The sequence below is a fragment of the Molothrus aeneus genome, chromosome 3 (genome assembly GCF_037042795.1).
Source record: "Molothrus aeneus isolate 106 chromosome 3, BPBGC_Maene_1.0, whole genome shotgun sequence".
NCBI classification, from domain to species: Eukaryota; Metazoa; Chordata; class Aves; order Passeriformes; family Icteridae; genus Molothrus; species Molothrus aeneus.
Genome location: NC_089648.1, coordinates 14,503,758 through 14,522,749, shown reverse-complemented (window position 1 = coordinate 14,522,749; position 18,992 = coordinate 14,503,758). Strand labels below are relative to the sequence as shown.

At 41.5% G+C, this 18,992-nt stretch overlaps 2 protein-coding genes across 2 annotated transcripts; one reads left to right on the top strand and one right to left on the bottom strand.

Moving 5' to 3' along the window:
- Positions 1 to 5,727: 5,727 nt before the first annotated feature.
- DNAAF10 (dynein axonemal assembly factor 10) lies at positions 5,728 to 12,729 on the bottom strand. Its single transcript, XM_066546330.1, has 8 exons — positions 12,501 to 12,729; positions 11,372 to 11,472; positions 10,219 to 10,349; positions 9,657 to 9,758; positions 8,804 to 8,919; positions 8,331 to 8,465; positions 7,339 to 7,436; positions 5,728 to 6,615 (listed from the first exon to the last, which is right to left on the bottom strand). The coding sequence occupies exons 1-8, from the start codon at positions 12,690 to 12,692 to the stop codon at positions 6,408 to 6,410; spliced, it is 1,083 nt and encodes a 360-aa protein (XP_066402427.1). The 5' UTR covers positions 12,693 to 12,729; the 3' UTR covers positions 5,728 to 6,407.
- An 8-nt stretch (positions 12,730 to 12,737) lies between these two features.
- Positions 12,738 to 18,319, top strand: PNO1 (partner of NOB1 homolog). The gene is made up of 7 exons (XM_066546331.1): positions 12,738 to 12,952; positions 13,035 to 13,184; positions 14,790 to 14,873; positions 16,379 to 16,439; positions 16,882 to 16,999; positions 17,520 to 17,590; positions 18,044 to 18,319. Exons 1-7 carry the CDS (start codon positions 12,779 to 12,781, stop codon positions 18,109 to 18,111), a joined length of 726 nt encoding a protein of 241 aa, XP_066402428.1. The 5' UTR covers positions 12,738 to 12,778; the 3' UTR covers positions 18,112 to 18,319.
- The last annotated feature ends 673 nt before the right edge of the window (positions 18,320 to 18,992 follow it).

Below are 18,992 nucleotides of genomic sequence, written 5' to 3'. Positions count from 1 at the left end.
TGAGATCTACACTAAGATAGTGATAGTTGCTACAGATCAGAAGAGCTTGTGTTCATACCAGCTAGATTAAATTACAGGATGTGGTGAAGTACCGGGTTACTTTACACACAAAGGCTGCTTATTTACTGAATGTATATATATATATTAGCTTAAATACATTTCTATATGGAAACTGTAGAAATAAATTGAAAGCATTCTATCATGTCTAGAATATTTGTTCTGATACTATTCTAAGATTGCATTTATTCCAATTAGTATTGGAATAAATTACAGTAAAACTGTAATTTTTTTACACTATCTCTCTTTTACTAAGATTGGAAGCAAATTGTATTAGAAATTGAGGTTTATTTTTAAATGCATTAGAATTCCACCTGTCACTTGTTAGCTTTTGTGCCTAAATCCAATAGAATCATATATTTTATACTCTCTTTTAGCAGAAAGCCTAAGACAACTTTAGGAGTAAATTAAACTTAGGACCCAAATTGTAGTTGTCATTTTAAAGTGTTTTAAAATATTTATTTATCTGCACATGCCCCCTGAAGAAGCAGGATAGAAGTCTTTGGCCTAATCCAGTGTGGCTGCTGCTATGTTCCTTATGCACTCTGCAACAGCAGGATGTGGGAGGAAGGGAATGCAAATGTCAGGAAGGGAAAACACTGCTGGATATAAAGATGCCACAGGCCTATGCTATCACAGTCTTCTGCAAGGCAGGAGTGACTGTCCCTCACATCTGCCAAACAGGCCACAAAGTCCTGCCTGGTTGAGCTGTGCTAGAAAGAAACAAGGAGAGTTTCTGTCATCTCTGCAGGAAGACTGATGACCTTAAAAATGAAAGGTTTAGCATGGGAGGCAACTGAACTGGTTTCATTAGCTGCATCTACCTGAATTTTGCCAGTGGTGGGTTTTACTGTAAGTAGACACTCCAAAAGCAGCTGGGACTTAGGGAGCTAACTAGGAATTTACTTGAAGGAAAGAGTAATTTCAGCTGCAAAGCTGTAACAGTCAATCTAATAGTGAGCAACTGCTACAATGTAATCTGGTGAACAGGCTGAGCTACTATTTCTGATCCCCCGTCACATGAAAAGGTCCCATCATGTCTCAATTGCTGTGCAGTTCTGTGGGTTTTTACTGCTGTTCTGCAACCCACACGTCCTCTCACTTCAGAATGTTTTCAATGTTTCATAACCTTAAAATCACAAGCAACCTAGGAGAGCTTGCTTGTGCTTATTTATGCTGCTGATGGACTTTTCATAGTGATGAAAAATATTCAGCTTCACTGTCATTCTGAAGAACCATATAATCATACCATTGTTTGGAAAGGAATCCTTAGGAAAGATCATCAAGTTAACCCAGCACTGCCAAGCCCACTAGTAAACCATGTCTCTAAGTGCCACATCTACATGGTCCTTTTAAATACCACTAGGGATGGTGACTTCACCATTTTCCTGGGCAGGCTTTTCCAAAGCTTGATTACCATGTCTTCACCACAGCAAAGAAAGTTTTCCAAATATCCACTCTGAACCTTTCCTGGCCCCAGCTGAGGCAATTTCCTTATCCTGTTGCTTGTTACCTAGAATTTGCCAACTCTCATCTGGCTACAATCTCCTTTCAGAGCAATAAGGTCTCCCTTGGGCCTTCTTTTCTCCAGAGCTGGGGCTAGACAACCCCAGCTCCTTCAGCTGCTTCTTGTAAGACTTGTGGTCTTCTACTCAGGACTGAGGCAAACAAGGCAATAAGTACCTCAGCCTTTACTTTCATCCTTTGTCACTGTGTTTCCTCTGGCATCCAATAAAGGATGGAGATTCTCCTTAGCCCTCCATTTGTTGCTGATTTATTTAAGAAGGATTTTTTTATTGTGTGGTAGTTGACAGGTAAAGTTATATCTGGGCTTTGGCCCTTCTAATTTTCTCCAGCCATAAAACTTCATGACATTCCTGTCCTCCTGAGTTTCCTGCCCCTTCTTCCACAGGTCATAAACTCTCTTTTTTTCCCAAGTTCCAGCCAACACTCTCTGTTGAGCTGCACACTTCAGGAACCTTCTCAACTGCTTTCTCTCTGCTGTTTTTGGAGACATCTGTTAAGTTGAAGTCCCCCACAAGAACAAGGACTAGCAATTGTGAAATGCTCAGCTGCTTATAGAGTCTTTCATCTGCCTCTTCACCCTGGATGGTGAGCTCTAACAGATTTCCACCAAGTTATCTGACTTGTTGGCCTACCCCCCTGATTTTCACCTATAAAGGCTCAACCTTTCTGACACCATCATTAAGCTCTAGAAAATCAAAACACTCCTTAACATACATGGCTACTCCAGAAGGAAGTCAGGGTGTGAAGCAGAGAGTGTCATCCTTGGATGGCCACCTGCACATTGAGAAGAGTAGAAAGAGACATTGTTCTGGGAAGGGAAACTCAATCCATACATTCTGCACAGGCTATTTTTACTGCCAGGCATAACAGAAGAGGGAACTTACATGTGCCCTTACATGGTTTTGCACCTCAGCTCCCTCTGCAAATCCCCAGACATGGAGATGGTGACAGAAGATTTAACTAAGATTGTGGAGGCAGGAGAGTACAGGCAGGAGAAGGGGAGATCTCTTGGAAAGAGAGAAAAGTACTCTTTGAAGAGAAATCTGTCCCAGAGGCTGTAGTTGTACTAAGCTAAACATCAGTGGGCTCACTCTTTGGCTCAGAGACTGACTGATTGATAAAATGTGCGACCATACTGTGAAATTGAGCTAGTCTCCAAAGCAGGGCTGCCACACACATATTGCTATTAGAAGCAGCTCCTGCTCATGCTATAGTCCTGAATCACACCAGCAAAGTATTGGGCCAGTTGGCCCAGATCAACCATGTAAGAATGTAATACTGAAGAATACTATTGGGAAGAGATGCCCTGGTGTGATCACCTTTCCTGCAGGATCCTGCAAAACTTTCGTGACAATTGTCTTATTGGTGGCTGAGGAGGAAACAGACCAGAATGTGGGGCAGCTACTCAGTGCCCTTGAGATTCTGGATACTCTTGCAGCCATCAGGAAACAATAATCCACGGTGTCCTCTGTGGGTCAGTGTTGTGCAACTCCCAAGGCAGACTGTGCTGTGGAAAGCAGGTCCTCCCAAAAAGGCCAGAAGTAATGGAAACATGTCACAGCCAAGTCTAGAACTGGTCACCATCACCAAATCGCCGAATAGCTCTGGCCCAGATCCACAGAAATCCCATCTAGTCTTTCCTCTGGGCTGAACCTGCACTGCCAGAGGCAGTCCCACAGCCATGCTTGGCGCTGCACTCCAAGCACAGCTCTTGGCTCCTACCTGAGTCAACAGCTGCCCTTGCCCAATGTACAGGGATTTGAGTTTGCTGCTACACAATATTTGGCATGTATAAAGGCTTTAAATACATGCTAGACCTACAGACTGTGGTCTGAACATTTTTGAGGAGTGGGCAGTTCTGTTTAAAGTAAATGCTACTGAAAATTCAACAGTAACAGCATCACGAGCAAGAAAATGCAGGATTAATAATGGGGTAAAAAAAGCAATAAATCAGTGTATTTTCCTGGTGCTTTGTCAATACCAACTTTAGACAACTTTATTACAGAGTTGAATATGCAGGCCACAAGCCTCTTACAGATCAGTCAGCTTAACCAAAAATCCCTCTCTGCTATCAAATCTATTTGAAAGGAATAATTTGGGGAAGATGAACTGAACTGTATTGACAAGCTGTGTCTGCTATCTCTGAAGGAATCACTGAAGAGCACGTCTTTCTTTATTTTTCTGTGCAATTCCCAATCTTCCTTCTTTGTACCAATTCCATGATGTCCCTTACAGAATTAGTGGTTTTGAAGAGGCGAGAGCATAGCATTGTAGCTTCCCACACAGGGTTACAACCTGCCTTACATTGCTTAAAATTTGGTCCAAATCATGCTTCAACTGTAAATTACCATTTTTTTTTTGTGATGAAAACTATATATTGTATGCAAATACTGACACCATGCATGGAAACCTTGGAGGGCTGTAATCTCCAAGGACCTGTATAAATGGTGAAATTCAAAAGAACTATACTGGTGTGAAACAGAAGACCCAAACCTGATTGATGAGGATCTGGGCAGCATCTCATTAAAAAAACACAAAGCACAAACCCAAAAGTGTGTAATATGTCCCCATACATGGGCTGCAGTCATGCCTGTAAACAGATTTTTTCTTCCATGAGCACACAGGGATGGTTTGCACAGGAAGCAAGTGAGAGCTGCCAGGCAGATACACTTGTTAAATGTAGTCACTCCAAATTTGGGAGCACATTCCATTTCTGGGCCTTGGGTGAGGCAGGGGTTTTCCAGAGCACTCCTCGGAGCTGCGTCAGAGAGCATTTGGTCTGGGCATGACATCTCAGATGCACTGATTTTATTTAGAACACACTTCAGCTCTGCAGGCTGCAGAGGCAAGGTGCCACACTTCAGCAAGAAGGGGAAGGACTATAAATAGAGCAGGCTGGGCTGCCACAGGCAGCTTTTCCTGGTTTAGCCTTGAAGAAGCAGAAATCCAATCTGCTGAGGAGATGATGCACAGTACAGGCACAAGCAAGAGCTCTTCTCTCCAGACAGTAACTGCCTTTCATTTTGCAGGTACATAGGTACAGCCACTTACCTTTTAAGGAACAAGGACACACCACCTTCCATCTGTGCTTTCCTCCAGCTCTCAGTTTTTTGCAAGCTCCTTATATGCAAATTGTCATGTTTTCATGAAACTATGTGTTGCCCTCTACTCATGAGGGGAACACATTCCTTCATTTACAAAACAAGGAATAGCACAGAGGTAACATACATTTCATATTTTTGAGGCCTATGGAGCTTTAAGAATTGTTGTTTAATAGTTCTTGCTCTAAGTTGTATCCCATTAGGAGATCTCCCCAGAATTGTTTGAATTAAAAAGGGACATTTTTGCTGCAGGACAAGTACATAAAAATAGCACCAAGAGCCCAGTCCTATGCTCAGGAGATTTTTGTTTTCCCTTGCAGGTACCTACACTGAGAGTTTTTTCTTACGTCACTCTCTGGTTGATTCGGTTACTGTTAAAGAGAGAAAACTTATTTCTACCTATTTCCACAGCCTTTCACACCTTTCAGTGAGTATATTTTATTTACAGGACAAAGCTAATGGAAGCCGTCTTTGAACAGTGCATTTTAGACTCAAAGCACTTGAATTCTTTGAATTCCACACTCCCAAAGCTGCAGCCAAGAGTGCAGAGTAATGGTTCCCTCCTGCTGGAATGCACCCTAAGAAGGACAACATTTGAAATAATTTCAGAATATGCTCTCAATATTACACCATGCACAAAAGGAGATGGGGTTACTTGGGTCAAAAAATTCAGATACTAAATATTACACTTGAAAGCAAACCATCAAGTCTTAGGGAAGACAAATGAATCTCATAAATCTTTGTCTTCCACAAAATATTTAGCCTACATTGCCTGTGTTTTCATCCCTGCTGGCCCTTGCTAAATATGAAATACAAGAACCTAAGTTTGTAGAGGAGAGTATCAGTGACCTACTAAAACCAAGGACTTCCACAGACACACCTTGCTTATGGTCTACTGTAATGTTCCTCCTGCCCACCCTCTGCTACAGAGGCATGAAGGATTTCTCCATTCCACAAAGTTTAGGGTTTATTAGCCTGTTAGGTTTTTCTATACATTACTTCTCTAAATCTCTGGATGTTTGAATAATATACTTTGTTCATATTAAGAAAACACTACACAATTTTATTTGTAGAATATCAAGTTGAAAACAGATATAAAAGCAACAGAACATAAACTTAACAGGAAACCCAACTAAAATAATAAAACAGTGCATTTTACTCGATAGTTTAATTTCAGTATGATTTTCAATAAAAACCTTACTCCTTTAAACCTGAGTACTTTAGCCTTTGTTATGCTTTCTCCATTGTAGTAAAGAATCCTAAGTCACTTAAACAAACATTCTAATTAATAAATCCAGTAACACAACAAGTTTCTGTAGTGGTTCCCACTGCATGAATGCACATGGACAACACTATATCAAATAAAGCCAAACCATTTAACAAGCGTGAAGAGATTTGCAATATGAATAAACTGAACACAAACCCAAGTGAACTCTGCAATTACAGAGCTGTGTTAACACAAAGGCACATTTTATTTTCATTGTAAATTCACATTTCTAGAAGGTTAAATTTTGTGCCCAGGCAACTTCAAGTCATGACAGCACAATCAGCCAAACAACTCTGATTGCATGTATCTGATCTTTCAATAGAAAAATCTGGCTTCTATTTCTTTAATCTAGTTTTATTAAAGAAGAAATTAAATTAGAAATAGAAGGGCTCCCCCTCCCATACTTACAGACTGCAAACTATATTGCTTTCTCATCAGAAATTCTAGTTTTCTTGTCAAATTTTGTTAAGCTTTGTAACTATCAGCACCCTCACAGTTTGGTCAAAAGCCCCACAGACACAAAGTCCCTTTTTGTCAGGGCTCCAGTCCAGGCTAGAGATGGGCTGTGTTGACAGAGTCACATTCTGCAAGAGACTAAGAGACCCTGCCACGCCCATCTCAGATCCTTCTGAATCTTTCTTCGAGCGCTGGGCTGGGTACTCACTGCCAATGAGAAAATTAAACAAAAACAGCTACTTAGAAATGTATTGATACAAATACATCATCATCGTCTTTATTTCCTGCTTTACAGATAAGGCAAATAAATGTCTTAAAAGTAATGAATAATCATATCCAGCTATATCTACACTGCATACTTTAGTAGACATTTCATGAAAGAAAAAAGGATGTGGGAAATTTTGAATCCTGACACCCCTATCCTACAGATCTTCATTTTCTAACTGGTTGGCTTTTACCACAGCCAACTTTCATCACAACTGTGCTTCTGAAACTTAATGCACCAACTCATTGCATTTAAGACTATTAAATTATTTTTCCATGTAATGTAAAAAAATGTAAATATAAGAATGATTAAGTCAAGGCTTTCAATATTTTTCTCAGATGTAACTGCTACCATATTAGAATTTCAAGAAACCCATTTTTTTCCATTTTTCACCTTGTTAACCAAGGATACAATTAGATCTTCATTACATGAAGACAACAAGGGCAAGATTCACCTGTGCTGTAACATTCTTTTAGGGATTAATTCAAGATTCCAGATCAAGTACTGACACTGAAATCACCCTTTCTTCGGCATTTGTAAGCAATAATTTTAACCAGATATTCTGAGATTGGAAGCAGGACCCCACTCATCATTTTCAGGAAGATTCTTTCTTAAAACATTAAATGGTTGATTTCTTAGTCCTGGATGGAGAAGTGATCACTTACTATTTCCAGAGATGAAGGCTCCCAGATCCTCCACTTGTCATAAATATATCTCTGTTCTGTGGCAGGTGCCGAACCTGCCAAATTGTAGATTTTTGTGCCTAACAAAAGGAAATCAGCATTGTACAGAAGTCATTTGGAGATGAACTTCATTGGAAAGGACACAGAATCTTAAAACAGAGATCACTTGTATGAAAAGAGGCCAGCCTTCCCATAGTGGATGGTTAATTTCATTGTATGATATCTCTTAAAATCATTACTGGAAGGGACTATATTACACTGTGCAAACAAAACACACAGTCAACAACTCAAACCTCAGCCAGGGAACTAAGATCATATAGCAACAGAAATCACTTTGGGAAAAACCCCAACATGTCCTCTGACTTAATGTATATCTGTCTGCAAATGTCCACAAGGAAAAGCTTAAATGCGCTAAATGAACAACAAATTCTATTTTCACATTTTATTACAAAATTATTTATAAATAAGTAAGTTAAATTTATTGTTTCATTCTCTAAAAAAATTCTTTGATTCAGAATCAAGTACCTCCAACACCTTATTTGCTCTGAATGATAGCATAGAAAATACTAAGAGATACTAAGTTGAAAGTCAGCCTTTTCTAAAAAAGGGAAGTCCTAAAGAACTTCACCATAAAAGTGCCTTTTCTTGAATTACCACCAGATCTTGTTCACTAAGAAAACCAAACAAACAAAAAAAAACCCAAATAAAAACCCAAAAACAAAAAAATAAGAAAACCACCACAAAAAGCCCTGAAAAAATTCACAAAAAACCAAACCAACCAAACAAACAAACAAAAAAACAAAACAAAACAAAAAAAACCACCAAAAAAAGCAACACCAACCAAACAAAACAAAACAAAACAATTATGAAGTAACCTGGGCATTTCTTACCTATTTGTACTACACCTGTAGTAATTTGACAGCATGAATTTAGAAAGTTTGTCTCTTATTAAGAAATTCTCAGTCTCCCCATACCTTCTCTGAAACAGAAGCAAAACCTTTGGTTGGATGCTGAGTTCTCATATCAAAAACATGGAATTTTCCCTCAAGTGATGTGGCCACCAGCTTATTCATATTTATATCTTTTCTGTCAAACTCCACACTGCAAACCTGGATATAGAACAAGATAAATTCAGTCTTGTAATTTAGTCACTGTTAAAAAAAATGGGTGTTTTGTGATTTGTAAATATGTATTAATCATTGCTTAATTCCACAATAATTTCATCATCAAACAGGAAATAAACACGTTGATCTGAAAACATTAATCCACTGAAAAATGTCCTCATCAAGAATGTGAGGGGTACAACATGCTGAACCTAAAGAAAATTATTCCTTGGTACAATCTCAGCAGAAACATCTTCTGGGTAAGTTTCACACAGACAGAGTCCTTTTAATTTTTCCATCCTTCATAGGAGCTGGAATGAAAAATACTTTTGTGATTTCCTTACCCCATTCTTAATGTTGGTCTCCCATCGTAGTGACATGGTTTTTAAGTCAAACAATTTAATGTCCCCATTGTCATATCCGGCACATACAACACGTTCCTCTTGATTGTAAGCATTACCTGGACACAGAGAGAGAATTTACCAGAAAACACAAAACCTCTTTAGCCTGTAAATTTCAGAAGTTCCAGGCCTGCAGTTTCAACTTCCATTTATACAACAACAACAAAAAGTTGTTGGGATATTAAGATGTGCTGAACTGGATGATTTTCAAACCTGAAGGGTTTAGCAAAATCTTGTGTAGGACACAAGCAACTTTGCTCTCTCCAAAGAAAAATGCAGAGCTGACATCAAGCATTGCTGTTTTCTTTAACTTGCTCTTAAGCTTCAAGGGACTTCTCTTAAATTAACTCCTTAATGCTTGGTAGCTGCAACTACACTACAACAGTGGTGAGTTCCCGGTACATGGCAACATTTACACTCCTTCCGGACCACACAGCTAAATACACTATTTTTACATTTCTAGACACATAAATAAAGCTTGTGCAGCTTATCTGTGAAACCACAGAATCGTCAAATCATTTAGGTTGGAAAAGACCTTCAAGATGATCAAGTCCAACTACAAACAGTGACCAAAAGTGATTAGAGAATGAATCCAAAACCCACCTATCACAAACCCACAAAACTGATTTATTTTGAAGAAAAAAACCCACACATAAATTTAACAGTGTGGAAAAGTAAAACCTGCTACTTATGCATCCATGCAAAATAAAGTATTCCATAACATCCTGAAATACATTGACAATCATCAAAACACAATCATGTGAGAGGGAGGAATGGTCATAATCTGATCAATTACCAAATGCCACAGTCCAGCAGTCTCTTTTGCTCTCCCCCTGTACAGGTTCCATATTAGCCACAGGAGTGTCATTCTGCCTTGGGTCCCACACCTTCACAGTTCCTGGGAAAGACAACAGATTTTGTATTAGGAATACACTGTCATACTGTGTTCCCCTTCCCAGGAAAGCCCTTTGCTTTTCATCTTAATCATTCAAAAGACAGGAGCAACTCTTTCAATTCTAGCAAGCCGCGCTGTGTTTTGTGGACATAAGAAAGAACAACAAAACCAAACAGAAACAGAGTGAAAGCATTTGTTAAAGATGTATTTTCTCGAGCTGATATTTTGCATTTATCATGGTTTGTGTTCCTTCTGTCTCGTGTCCAGTGACAACTGTACCTTTTGCTTATCTGTGGCTTCTAGAAGAACTAGAGAAAATCGGTCCCAAGAAAGATTCAAAAGACAGTGTACAAAGAACTAGTTGCAACAGCTTGTAACTAGTTCAGATGGCAGACTATGCCCTGCCATCAAGAGCTTGCAGGCTCACATGAACTGGGAAGACTTGCAGAGTTCACTAACTCACCATCTCGACTGCCAGTCACAATTTCTGGTGCACCTTCCCCAATTCCTAAGCCACCTACACCATCTATACTGTTTATGATTTCCTTATGACCTTTCACAGAATACACTGGTATTTCAGGAGCTTCTAAATTCCTAGGCAAGAAAGAAAAAGAACAGAAAACATGGCATTTTTCCTTGACACTCAGGATTTGTAAAAAAATGAAAGGAAACTTGAGCACAAATCATGAAAGCTCAGATTAATGGTGAGAACAAATATGGATATCATCATAAAAACCATGAGTCTTTGTTTGATTCCTTCTTTGGCTACTGCTTTGGACTTCTCCAAAATATTTGGCTCTGTTCTGGACCTCCCTGTTTGTAAAGGCAGTTGTGAGATTCACCACAGCAACCACTCAGACCCAGTTTTACACGCTGGGCTCAAAAATGAATCACACTACAGATCAAGATACTCCAAGTATCTTTACTTTCAGTAGGTCTATAAAATAATTTGATTCATTGATCCCCACCTAGCTCTGACTACTGCTAGAGTTTCATGGTTTCATGGTTCTTTCCCACTGATTCCGATTCTTTGAGAATCCTTCGGAATTTTATTTTACATTTCAACTAGTAGCTGTCTATGTAAGTCTTGCTATTCCAACAAGAACCAGTAGCTCCTTGACACAGGGCAATATAATAATGATAATAAAAAAAATCCCTTTTGACACTACTACTTTATTTGATCATAAATTTACCCAGACATTAATTATACCAGTAATTCAGGGACATAGAGGAAATATTTGAAATGTCAAGATTAAAAATATATATTTAATCTAGACATGAAATTTAGGTTGAACACAACCTCTTGTTTGTACTCATGCATCCATTCAAAAGCCTCTATCAGAGGATAACCTCACAGAACTTCAACAGGTTTTTGTAGCTGCACACAGAAGATGGGAGTGAAGCAGCACTGAATTAAACACGGCGCAGAATTCTGTGTTGTTTCTACAAAACAGGCATGGTCCAAATACAACAGCCAGTGAAGCCTGCACTAGGTCCTAACCAAGCAATGGGCAGCATGGAGAGCATCTCATGCAAAATCCACAAACAGAAACCTCTGTTCAGACAGACATGGACAACATCAAGTGAAAATGCTTCCAGAAAATATCTGTGCTTACCATATGTTAAGGTTTCCATCGAAATCTCCTGTTGCTAAGTATCTTTGCTGCAGAGATGTAGCACCAAAAGTTCCACATTTTATAGGTTTGGGCTTTTTGATCTTTTAAAGAAAGGAAATGTCTGTGTCAGCACATGGAAAAGGCAAACACACCCACAGGCCACACAGTTCTCAGGAGTGCACACGGGCAAGGGTCAGCGAAACACACATGGGATATTTGGTGCAAAATACTACCAAAATGTTATTGAAGGCAAGCTGCACTTTGAGTTCAGTCCTTGTGCACAGAAAAGCAGAGGGTCGAGGTTACTGGTCTGGAAGAAAACACTCTGCTTGTGGCCTAGTAGGGCCTTATGCACCTGAGGAACTGCTACGTCTCAGAAGAAGTGAACACTCAAAGGTCAATCTGAGAGAAAAAACCAACCAAACAAAAAAGCAAAAAACCAACCAACCAGCCAAAAAACCCCAAAACCCAACCAACCAACCTAAACCGCCCCCCCCCAAAAAAAACCCCAAACAAACGAAATAACACCCCCAAAAAAGCCAAACACAGGCAGAAACCAGAAACCCATAACACAACACATGAAAACAACGTACAAAACACAGCAGTAAACAAAATCACAGAATCACAGCCTCAGTTAGGTTGAAAAAGACCTCTGAGATGGTCGAGTCCAACCTATGACCGGCCACTACGTTGTCAACTAAACCATGGCACTGAGTGCCAAATCCAGTCTTCCCTTAAACATCTCCAGGGACGGTGACTGCATCACCTCCCTGGGCAGCCCCTCCAGGGACGGTGACTGCATCACCTCCCTGGGCAGCCCCTCCAGGGACGGTGACGGCATCACCTCCCTGGGCAGCCCATTTCAATGTCTAATCACCCTTTCTGTGAGGAAATTCCTCCTAAGGTCGAATCAAAACCTCAGCAGCTTAAGTTCTGTCAGTAGTTGCCTGGGAAAAGAGAGACTCCCACCCGGCTACAACCTTTCAGGGAATTGTGGTGAGCGTTTCTTTTCAAGAAACGACAGGGTATCAGTGAATCAGCACATTTAACATGCAAATCAGCTCCTGTTTTTTATCCCCGGGCTCTGGACAAACGTCCCGGCAGCTGTTCCCGAGGGGACCGCGCTCACCTCCCGCAGCACCTCCAGACGGGCTCCGTGCAGCTCGTACAGCTGGATGACACCGGTGCCGCGGGCGGCGCTGCCCAGGCACATCAGGCGGGCGCTGCGGGGCACCCACTTGCAATCGAACACGGTGTAGCTCAGCGCCTGCTGGACGTGCGACACCACCTGCGGCCGCTCCGGACCCAGCACCGCCAACATTCCGCCCCACTCCTTCCCCCGCTGCGGCGGAAGCGCCCGCCGGCCCCTTCCGGCGAGAGCCGTACCACGTGTGCTCCGCGGCCAGCATGGAGACCGAGGCGGCCGTGAGCGGCGGCTTCACCAGCGTCGTGTCCCGGCGGAGCCGGAGGAAGCGGCGGGCGGGCGGCGAGGAGCCGGCGGCGGGAGCTGCCATGGACAGGGCGGAACCGCGGCCCAGCAAGAGGCCGGCGTTCCCACCCGTGGCCGCCGAGGCGCTCGGGGTACGTGGGGTGCCGGGGAAATGCCGCTCCCGGATGTCCGCTATCCCCCGCCTCACGGCCTGCTGCATCTCGCCCCCGGTAGGTTGGGAAAGGTGAGCTGAGGAAGATCCCAGTGCCGGCCAACAGGTACACGCCGCTTAAGGAGAACTGGATGAAGATATTCACGCCCATTGTGGAGCATCTGCAGCTTCAAATCAGGTTCAACTTGAAAACGAGAAATGTTGAGATCAAGGTAAGGGAAGCAACTTCTTGGGCCTTCCCCGGTAAGTGAAGGTTGTGTGCAGACCTCGTAGCACCTTCCAGTGTCTGAAGGGGCCTCCAAGGAAGCTGGAGAGGGGCTCTTTGTCAGGAACTGTAGTGACAGGACAAGGAGTTACGTTTACAAATTGAAAGAAGGAAGATTGAGTTTGGATGTTGGGAAGGATTTTTTTACTGTGAGAGTAGTGAGACACTGGAAGAGGTTGGCCGGGGCTACCCCAACCCTGGCAGTGTTCAAAGCAGGTTGGATAAGGCCTTGAGCAGCCTGGTTTAGTGACAGATGTCCCTGCCTGTGGCAGGGGGGTTGGGACTAGATGATCTTATGGTCCACTCCAACCCCTTACCGTTCTATGATTCTGCCTCCTGAAAAGCAGGGCCTCTCCTCATGGGTGTTCTTGGTCCACAGATTTAAGACTAGAGAAGTCGTAAATCCCATATAATGCTTGGAAAAATGGAAACTGTGTGGTGTCATCTCCCCAGGGATCACATCTGGCAATTGTTGCTTAGAACAAGTAATTACTGCAAGTAAAATCCAAAACTACAGATCTGTTCCAGAAGGAGCCAGCAGAAGCTGGGGGAGTGTTCAGTTTTTGTAGGAGAAAGTTATGTACTATAGAAAGTTATGTACATTAAGGAAGAATTTTCATCCATGCCTTAGATACGATTTTGTAATTCAATGGTTTATGGCTATTTAAGGTTACCAAATACTGACGTGACAGTAAACAGTATCTTTTAAGGGGGCGCTGAATCTCCTAATGCCTTTGTTTGTGGCAGATGATAAGGGCCCATAGTTTAATAGCATGTGATTTTTCTTTAATGGATTGCAATGGAATACCTTAGGGCACAGACACCAGTATAAACCTATAATTCTTGTAGATACTCATTCTTTATCCTTATTCCTCTTGAGGAATGTTCACATCAGGAATTTTTAAGGGCATATCTAAAGTTTTGACATACAACTCACTGTATTAGCACCACTGACATGACAGATCTTGTAATAGTGAAAATACAACAGGAATTTTGCTTCCTAACCATGAAATGTTATCACAAGTTTGATGGCAGGAATTGGAGGAAAGGTGACAGAATTATCCCTTTACTTTACTTCCTAGAAATAACCTCATGGGAAAGGTAGGGAGGAGCAGGAACTCCTGCAGTTTCACTCCATAACTGTGCAGGAGAAAACCTTGGGATTTTAACACCACCTTTTGATATGAAATGATGTCTGGTGAAAAACAAGGTAGTTTTGTTCTTAATCAAGGTAATTTTATTTTGCCCATATCCATTATCAATATAAAACTTTGAAATTCATTTCATTCATCTGCTAAGGTATATTTAGAATATTGTCATTAGAATAACTCTCCTGACATCACCATCCTTCTCTTTTTCCTGCTGTTTGCTGTTACAGTTTAGTTGGTGGTATTTTTGGGTTTTCTCCACTAATAGGGTTCTACTCAGTCAGTGGTGGTGCAGATTTTCAGCAGCTTTTCTCTTCTCTCCCCTCCGAGCACAGGCTGATCTTTAAAGTTCTGATCCTAACTTGCCTGGTCTTAATTTGCAAACATAACTTCTTGTCTTGCAGACTTGTCAAGAGACTAAGGATCTCAGTGCTCTGACAAAAGCAGCTGATTTTGTGAAAGCCTTTATACTTGGATTTCAAGTAGAGGTGAGTCTCCCAACAACCAGATTGTGAGATTGCTCCAGTTTACTGGTCTGTTCCTGGCTTCTCTGCAAATTACAAAGAGAAAAATTACAGAGAGAAAAATCCTTAGCTGGTTTTCTAGAAATCAATGTTTTCTAGAAATTGTGACAGGAGTAGACATCCAGTTTCTTAAGATAATGCTGGATAAAAAAGTAGCCTACAAACAGCACATAAACAGAAAACATAGGTTGTGTGAGACAAGCATAAAGGAATAATCTCTCTCTGAGGTCCCCTGCACTGGTAGAGACTGCTCATTTTTCTTAAGCCCAAGCCAATAACCTCCAGTCTGTGCAAAACTCACAGAATCACAGAATTAACGAGGTCAGAAAAGACCTTTGAGATCATCAAGTCCAACCTATGACTTTATCAACTAAACCATGGCACTGAGTGCCACATCCAGTCATTTTTTAAATACCTCCAGGGATGGTGACTCTACCAGCTCCCTGGGAAGTGCATTCTAGTGCCCAATCACTCCTTCTGTGAAGAACTTACTCCTAATATCCAGCCTAAACTTCCCCTGGTGCAGCTTAAGACTGTGTTCTCTTGTCCTATCACTGGTTGCCTGGGAGGTGAGACCAACCCCCACCTGGCTACACCTTCCTTTCAGGCAGTTGTAGAGAGTGATGAGGTTTCCCCTGAGCCTCCTTTTCTCCAGGCTGAGCCCCTCCAGCTCCCTCGACCACTTCTCATGGGACTTTTGTTCCAGACCCTTCATCAGACTTGCTGCTCTTCTCTGGGCACATTCGAGCATCTGAAAGTTCTTCTTAAATTGAGGTGCCCAAAACAGTAGTGGACATAATAGTCAAGGTATGGCCTAACCAGTGCAAAGTACAGGGGAAGAATGACTTCCCTGGTCCTGCTGGCCACACTGTTCCTGATACAGGCCAGGATGCCATTTGCTTTTTTGGTCGTGTCGGTACACTGCTGTATTCAGCCAGCTGTCAGCTGAACCCCCAGGTTCCTTTCTACCTGGTTGCTGTTGTGGCCAAAGTGTAGGACCCGGCACATGGACTTACTAAACCTCATATTAATGGATTTGGCCCATCTATCCAGCCTGTTCAGATCCTTCTGCAGAGCCCTCCTAGCCTCCAGCAGATCGCCACTTGGGCTTGCAGCTTGGTGTCATCTGCAAATTTGCTAAAGGTGGACTACTCATCCAGATTATCAGTAGATACTAAATTGGACTGGGCCTGTTGGAGCAAACAAACCCACTTTTTTCAGTGTTGTAGGGGCTGCTCCTTGCTCTAGACCTGTACTGGATCCACTAGCACTGGGGAGGCAGGGCTGAATGCAGGGGCATCCAAACCTGTGTAGGATTCTCTAGATGGAAATATTTGTATTGCTGTTAAAAAAAGGTGGATTTAACTTTAGTTGTTATTTGCTAGGTTGTGTGTATAAAGAGAACAGCAGCTTTCAGCTGTGTTACTGGAACAAAATAACTGCTGATAACAGATCTCCTGCTCTTTTAGGATGCCCTTGCTCTCATCAGATTAGATGATCTTTTTCTAGAGTCATTTGAAGTTACAGATGGTAAGTATTTTTTGATGCAGCATTCAAGAAGTCATGTGTGCATCCTGCTACTATGGATTTGTTTTTTCTTTCCCTCTGCTCCACTTTTATCGCTTGCCCTCACGGATCAGGAAAGTCAGAAACATCTAATTTTATGTAGTACTGGGATTGAGCAGGATCTAAACCTGATCTACATCATTTCTACCAGTGTTAGCTTGGTGCACTTTGATTCCATTTCCTCAACACAAAGTGCAGTGCCTTTCTCTGCAGTTCTAAAGGAGACTTCTGCGAGCCAGAAACCCCATGTCAGCACTGGCTGCAGTGTGCACTACTAGTCAAAAAAAAGCTGAAATCCAGATGGATCTGTGTTGACCAGTGAAGTTGGTTTTGTAGTACTTGGCACAAGTTGTTTCCAGGAATACACACCACTGCTGTTACCCTGGTCATGCTATTCTCATTTCAGTCAAACCTTTGAAAGGAGATCATCTGTCAAGAGCAATAGGGAGAATAGCAGGGAAAGGTGGAAAAACCAAATTTACCATAGAAAATGTGACCAGGACACGCATCGTTCTTGCTGACACGTAAGTACAGACTGACTTCCTCCTAGGCAAAGCACAACCCCTCAGCTAATCCATGTCCTATACCAGAAACAAAGATAACTTAAATTTTATGAAACTGTTATAGAGTAGTAGTAAGAAAAAATATTTAAGAGAATATTTTAATGAATACAAGTTATTTCACCTTTTATTATGAGAATGATGGTGTCACCAGCGCATCTAGAATTCAGTCACTCCCCACAGCATAAGAATTCCTTATTACGAATAATCAAAGTTGAACTCACCAACACAGCAATGTTTTCCTCCTGAAGCTGCTACACTGTTAAATTTGCAAATGGTAAAATCTATTTTTAAAGGATTTAAAAGAGCACAAGTCTTATGTTGTAGGTTTTGTTGGTTTCGGCTGGGTTTTTTTTGTTTACAAGCGTAGAAAAGACACTAGGACACTGATACAAAATTCCACATTTATCTCTAACTTCCAGTTCTCTATTAACTGTGCAATCTCTTAAGTTACTGTTAACTACTGCTACTTTTCTTTTTACAGAAAAATTCATATTTTGGGATCTTTTCAGAACATTAAAATGGCACGAACAGCAATTTGCAATCTAATTTTAGGTAAGTCCTCTTATCTAATTTTCACTACATATAAATCTTGCAGTTTGAGAAACTGCTTTGTGGCTCTCACCTTCTTCCCTGTCCTGTCCACACCTATATTTGGAGAAAATAGCTTGCTGGCAGTTGGCTTGTTGCTCTTAAGAGAAAAATCTGGGGGAGAAGCAGGGAATCCAAGACTTGCTTTCTGGCTCCAAAACCCTCACCACATTGCAGAAAGATGTTCTGCATTTCGATTTAGCTGCAGCATTCCCTAAGGGGTCTCAAAAGACAGAGGGAGCAACCCACTCTGAAAGCAGAAGCTGAGCTCTGCACTTGCAGTAAGATGGTGACTGACCTTACCCATCCTTCTCTCCCTTTGGCTTAGTTCTCCACTTTTAACACAGGTATGAGCACAACACATCCATTTTTGTGACAGATTACATTTCTTGAGTAGATTTGTGCCTTTTTCTGCAGGAAGTCCTCCATCCAAAGTTTATGGCAATATTAGGGCAGTGGCCAGCAGAGCAGCTGAGAGGTTCTGAGCTGCACCACCGAGGACTGGGGCTGGAAGTCCAGGTTCCTGAACACAGGAGAAGCCAAGAGCTACAGAAGCCATCAGTTTTCTGCTGGATTTGGAAGCCCAGAAAAAAACCACAACTGTTCGTGCAGTCTGATTGACTTTGGCCATGTGGTCTGACTTGAACACACCTAATGTTTCTGTCTAGTTATTAAAAGAGGTTTTAAATTGTGTTTATGTCAAAAGTCCATGATTTTACTTGAACAGCCTCAAACAAAAACCTGCTTCATTACGGATTTTCTGAATATCAGACTTAAGACGCTGCTTCTTCAGAAAGCCTTGGTGTTTAATGTTTCGAGCCTAAAGGAATTGGCAGAGTTAAGCATTTATAAGCACACATCATGTGTGCTGTATCTTCCTGAAAGAAGAAGGAGTCAACTGGAATGCAGGCTGTCGACTGAGTGCTGCTGCTGAATAATGCATCACATGAAAAGAGTATGAAGGGGTAAATAACATATTTGAACTGAATCCTGAATCTGCACACATATAGATTTCTTAATTCCTACATATGATCTGTAAGGACAGGCTAGTGAAGCCAAGAGCCACAAGGTTAAGTATGTTCCAGTGTACCAGAGCACAAACAACTGTAAGGTCCTGTGTGTCTCCTTAAAATGCTACATAAGTAGCATAATGCAGCAAAAGTAGGGGCAGAAATTAGAGTGACCACTCCCAGTAAGATTTAAAAATGGACCCTCTTCTCCTAAACCTGCCAGGTAACCTTCTCCAAAATGTCTTGCAAAATAAATAAGTCAGGCTTAGGAATGAAAACAGAAATAAGATTATCAAACACACAAGCAAATTAAGTATTTAGGTCAATGTCCAAGTTTCCAGAATAGTGCTTCACAG